General features: G+C 43.1%; 1 protein-coding gene across 1 annotated transcript in view; it reads left to right on the plus strand.

Moving 5' to 3' along the window:
• wdr11 (WD repeat domain 11) overlaps window positions 1–5,691 on the plus strand; it is a 58,280-nt gene extending 52,589 nt beyond the window's left edge. The window contains exons 24-29 of the mRNA XM_031284114.2: window positions 128–223; window positions 1,279–1,444; window positions 1,868–1,965; window positions 2,352–2,497; window positions 3,002–3,081; window positions 5,374–5,691. Of these exons, the coding sequence (XP_031139974.1) occupies window positions 128–223; window positions 1,279–1,444; window positions 1,868–1,965; window positions 2,352–2,497; window positions 3,002–3,081; window positions 5,374–5,576 (789 nt within the window). The 3' untranslated portion in view covers window positions 5,577–5,691. The remainder of the gene's footprint in view (window positions 1–127; window positions 224–1,278; window positions 1,445–1,867; window positions 1,966–2,351; window positions 2,498–3,001; window positions 3,082–5,373) is intronic.
• Window positions 5,692–6,000: the final 309 nt, after the last annotated feature.

Raw genomic sequence — 6,000 nt, forward strand, 5'->3', positions numbered from 1 at the left:
AATAATCCATCCATTACTGCCTCTCACCCACACACATGTACACAGTTTGACCATGGATCTTTGGAAGCAGTATGTAAAAAAAAAAAAATGTAACTTGTGGCTCAACCTTTACTTTGTGGCTCAACAGAAGTTCCAGTTGGATCGAGTTCACCTGCAGGAGGTGAAGCGCTCCAGTTATGACCACACAAAGAAATGTGCTGACCAGCTGCTCCTGCTGGGTCAGGTACGTATTGCACACAATCATATCTTGTAGGGTGGCTAGCTACAGATACATACATGTTGCATTCATATTAGTCTATATCCTACTCCATTGCCGCTGGAAATTCCACCGGATTTCACTCTTTTCGGCCAGATGTCCGGTACCTTGGGCTTTCTTTGTGTTGGAAATGTTAAACTCCAGTGGATTTCTGACGACTATGGTTAACTGCCCCTCAGATCTCTGCAGGGTGAATCCAGACAGCTAGCTAGACTATCTGTCCAATCTGAGTTTTCTGTCGCACGACTAAAACAGCTTTTGAACGTACACATGTTCCACCAAAACAAGTTCCTTCCCCGAGGCTATTTTGCAGCGGCACCTTGGCGATGCCCATGACGATTGTGTTTGGTTTAAAGAAATGCCAATAAACCAGAGCACGTTTTTCTCACATCCCAGAATGCTGTGTGGACTCGCCAGACCCTCCTCCGCAGTGGTGTGGAGGATGGTCTGGCAAAATGAGACTACATTCATATCAATATCAAATGAGAATAACATTAGATAAGAGTTCCTGCTCACGTGTCCCAGTTTTAGACTATATACTATATATTATAGTCATGTCTCTCTCTCCCTCACACACACACACACACACACACTCCATAACTGGGTATACATATTGCCATAATAGTAAATAGATCATATCGGTGCTGTGGAGTCTAATGAAGCAAGATGGACAATAAGTGCTGCCACTGTCCTCCCTGGCATCTCAGCCTGTGGGGGATTGCAACCTCCCTTCCCTCTCAGTGTCACCACTCTTCCTTTAATCACAGGATGCAATCAGCAGGCTGTGTGTTAGAGCTGCAGTCCTCCAATAGGCAGACAGGGAGAGGCCAGCTTGTGCTGACCCGTGCATCAGCTGAAGCCTTCATCTACACCAGATGAAAAGCACGATAATAAACATAATATCCCCTTGTTACTCTCGTCTTGTTCAGCTCACACACTGGTTACCTGTCTGAGCTGCTGATGCCTTGTTTCTCTTCGCTACCTCAGTCATTACATCCTCATCTCTTTGTTGTCGCTCTCAGACGGACCGAGCGGTGCAGTTACTGTTGGAGACGAGCGCAGACAACACCAGCTACTACTGTGATTCACTCAAGGCCTGCCTAGTGACCACCATCACCTCTTCAGGCCCCTCACAGTCCACCATCAAACTAGTGGCCACTAACATGATTGCCAACGGCAAGCTAGCAGGTAGTGTTACTGTATGTCTGAAAGCAGTGAACAACCTTCTCCACTCTTATTTTAAGGAGTATCAGCAGCATTCTCTGTGTGGGTGTATGCAGCCTTGAAAGGGTCTTAAAAAAATCTTTAAATAATTCATCTATTCTTTAGGCCTTTTAAATGAACCAGACACCATACAAATATAGATTTTATAAAGGTTTTAAAAAGCTATTAATCCACCTGAAAAAAAAATTTCTAAATGAAAAAATTCTTTATAGATTAACATTTTGGATTGGCCTCGATCCACGTATTGCATAATGAGTGTGGTTTCTGCCAGCAGATTTGCAGTTTGTAAAGAAATGTCCAGGCAGAGTTTGCCACCTTGGTAGCGAAAAGTCATCATCTCTCCAACTCTCATTCGTGTACAAATTCTCCCCTTTTGCTTTCTGTCAGAGGGAGTACAGCTGCTGTGTTTGATTGACAAGGCAGCGGATGCTTGCCGCTACTTGCAGACCTACGGGGAGTGGAACCGGGCCGCCTGGCTGGCTAAGGTAACGCAGCATGGCGGCATCCGTCAGCAGGAAACATCAGATACTGTGTAATGTTTGGATAGTGTGTGGGCATGTGGGTGGTGGGTTGGTGTTAAGTGTGTACATACTGTTTATATATGTTCTACTGGTAATTGTAAGAATATTATAAAAATGCACTTAAACATATATGCAGTGTGTAATGCACTTATCATTTTTTCTTCCTTGCAACTATATTTTAATAAGTATTTCTTATGAGTGTTATTATGTGGGAAACACAGCCAAGTGCCTGCATGTTGTGTGTGTGTGTGTGTGTGTGTGTGTGTGTGTGTGTGTGTGTGTGTGTGTGTGTGTGTGTGTGTGTGTGTGTGTGTGTGTGTGTGTGTGTGTGTGTGTGTGTGTGTTTCCAGGTGCGTCTGAACCCGGCGGAGAGCTCAGATGTGCTGAAGCGCTGGGCGGAGCACCTCTGCTCCCCGCAGGTCAACCAGAAGTCCAAAGCCATCATGGTGCTGCTTTCCCTGGGATGCTTTTACAAAGTAGGAGAGATGCTACAAAGGTAAGTGCCATGATTGATGCTGTTATGAGCCTACTGTATATATTCAGACATTCAAAAAAAAAATTGCGAATTTGGCATTGTCTAAGACTGAGGTCTTGAAAAGTCCTGTCTTACAATACATACATGCAAATAACTAATTTCACAATCAAGATTCCCTTTTACTTTGAACTCTTTAATATTCCCTTTTATAAAATGTATTTACGCTGTATTTTTTTTCTGCCTGACCTTCCTCTCTTTTGTGTATGCTGTGTGGTATACAGAGTATGGTATGGTATGACCCTGTATCTTTTACCTCAGCATCAATTTTCTGTTGGACTACTTGTTCTTCTCCCTGACAGCTCGTGTTCTAGCAGTAAAAGCTCTCGCAGAGAATTAGAGCAGCATCAGGACGACAGGGTTGTTGTATGCTTTAGGATCACGGCATCGAGGCAGGGGTGATGCTGGTTTCTGACAATAGCTCTCACCTCCTTCTGCCTTTTTCTTTCCCTTCTCTCTCCTGGGCAGTATGAGGCACTTTGATCGCGCCGCCCTCTTCATTGAAGCCTGTCTGAAGTACGGGGTGATGGAGGCCAATGACTCTTCCAATATCCTTTTTTGAAAACCCATTACTGCACTCTAACATCATTTATAATCAGAGTTGGCTCCCCTGGTTACTCTATCCATCTCTGCTACAGACGTGCACTCGATTGCAGAGAGCTTTTTCACAATGAAGGACAATTTAAATGCTCCACGAAGCACATCCTATGACACTTTGATCACAGAGCTCAGTTATGCCCCAGACTCATAAGAGTTAAACTTTTAGAACCTAGACTTTAAAAACATATTTTATGCATGTAAAGGATAGAGCATATTGTCACATGACACAATTGAGATGAGCTTGTTAACTCAACAGGGTGAGGAGTTAACTTTATGGCTACTGGATACATCAGCTTTACCAGCCAGTCCTTTTTATATACGCAACATTTATAATGTAAAGAACTTGTAGAAAATGTGTTTTAATTATATATTCATTTTTTCCTTGTGTGTATCGCCACATGTAGCAATTAACAGAAGAAGAAAAAAACTCACCCTAAAACAATATTTCATCTAGAAATGTGTAATTACTGTGCGTACACTGAAATGAAGACATCCCCTTTTGGTTTGCTCATTTGTCAATGAGTGAATTATGATTGATGAAGTCCAGACCAGGAGCAGATTGAGCCTGCACAGGGCCAAGCTGTCTTCCAAGAGCTAAAAATATCTCATTTTCAGAGTTAGTGAGCATATGACTTAAAGGTATAATATGTAGGATTTTCCTAAAAAAAACTATGTATAGACTAAGACAAAAGTAATCCCTCTCAATCATCACATGTGCGTGGTGGTGTCTGGATCTGCAGAAACCCTGCCCTCTCCCTGTGTTTTCTCTGTTCTTCTTATTTTGCTGAGTGCTGGTCATTTATGGCTGTCAGCAAAGAGCCTTTGGGCCCCTCACGCGGGTGTGTAACCCCTAGCCAATAACGCACGTACAGCCCGTTCTCATTCTCAATACTGCCATTTTGTCACGCCCCTCTGTGTCTGATACCGACGCAGAAGGCACCCAGAGGTGACCTCTGCTCTGTTCTGTCAGTCGGTGTGTCTGTTGAACCAACACACACACACACACGCGCGCAGCGACAGGACAAAGCTCTGCATTCACGCAACATCCGGTCAATGTGTCCCCTTCCCACAGAGGTCTGGATGTGTTTATTTGTGCTTTGAAACACAGCCGCAGTAAAACAATCAAAAATAACTTTTTTTATTCCTCTGATTCACGGCGTTGTTCTCGTATCGCTGCTCACTCTCTTCATTCACACTCTAGCTCGCTCGACCACCGTTTCTTTTTTTACTCTCTCTGGCTCTTTGAGCCGGAGAGGAGGGGCCGGCTTTGAATGCTGTGTTTACAAACACCAACCGACAAAAGAAACATATTATACCTTTAATATCCGCTTTTGTGCTTTTTTAGAAATGGCGGTGAGTGACAGATTTATTTATAATACAAACATAAACTGGGCCCAGACACTGCACTCCCTAGGCACAAGTGCTAGTGTGTGTGTCCCAACTAATCTGTTATTGACAGTAGGGAAAACAAGGTTCAGTGCAATGTGGATAAGAGGCTGGATACATTCAGTTGCCCGAGCTAAAACTAACTAATGCAGTCCACAGCCATGCAACAAATCCTCCCTTCATAAAGGTGATAATCTTTTTATGTCAAAGCTGTTTTAGAGAGGTGTTGAATGTTCAATGTTATATACATTTTGGAGGCTGTAGTTTGTATTTTATCTAATAGTTAGCCAGTATTTAGCACCTCCTCTTAGCTCGCTGCACACAGCTCCATTTGGAGCCAAGAAAATGCCACTCAATGCCAAGCACAGAAAAATAGACAACTGCCAAAACTTGTATTGCATCTAAATGTATGGTACTGCTGATATTGAACAGACAGGGAAATAGGGTTTAGAGTATCTAAGAACTGGTGACTGCAAATGTCACCATATCTAATCCATATTATGTTTGTCCCTAAACCATTCAGTGATCCCTTTAATTCTGTATGGAAGCACCTGCATTCATTATATTTTCAAACTCAGTTATCTAGGTGTTTTTATGTGGACATTTTGATGTTAAATATGTTATAATGCGCCTCTAATCAGCTTCATTGGATCAACACTGGTTACCACTTTCTATAGTGGCTATGTGTTACACTTTTTAATTTAATTTTGAGGATGTGATAATCTAGTGTGGTAGTTTCAAGTCATGACTTAATATGTGAGTATTATATATGAGTGATGACAGCTTTCATTGGCTCACGGTGGGTTTTTTTGTCCCATAAAATGTTATCAGTTCTCCTTGACCTGCGTTTGCACATAAACTTATCAAATCTGTATTTTTGGAGTATGCACGGATGCTGCGCTCACTGGGCCTGCGGGAGGGCGCTGCTCTGTGGGCATCACGGGCCGGCAGCGCTGGGCAGCAGCTGATGGAGGAGCTGTTCCAGGGAGAGGGAAGCGTGCCAGAAGCCATTCCTGGCGAAGAGGGAGTCGAGCTGAGCCAGGATAGCACCGAGTGACCCCGGAAAGACGGGAAGTTTGGAAGAGAACAAATGACACACTCTTTGGTACAAATCAAGGGACGGCCATTCATTCTAACTTCAATAACGTGACCATCGTGTATTAACTGTGTCGGCATCACAGGGGAATCATGATCATCATCTCCACATCCTGAGAAGAGAGGAGATATGAGGAGATTCCTCCATGTGAAGTTGCCAGTCCGTCACTGAAGTCTGTGTCTGTAGCGAGTTTGACATTTCTTAATGTTTGGTATGACCAGTGTGTGTTTGTGCACATATGTGTATGCATGTAACATCCCCAAAAGAAAACACACTTGTCCTGATTCCCCCCCAACAAGTGAAGTTGGCATAGTTGATAAAAGTCTGTGTTTTTGTTGATTAATGAATTTAACTCATTAGATTTCTTTAATGGTTGCTTGTTAAG

Source organism: Sander lucioperca, chromosome 15 (assembly GCF_008315115.2).
Source record: "Sander lucioperca isolate FBNREF2018 chromosome 15, SLUC_FBN_1.2, whole genome shotgun sequence".
NCBI classification, from domain to species: Eukaryota; Metazoa; Chordata; class Actinopteri; order Perciformes; family Percidae; genus Sander; species Sander lucioperca.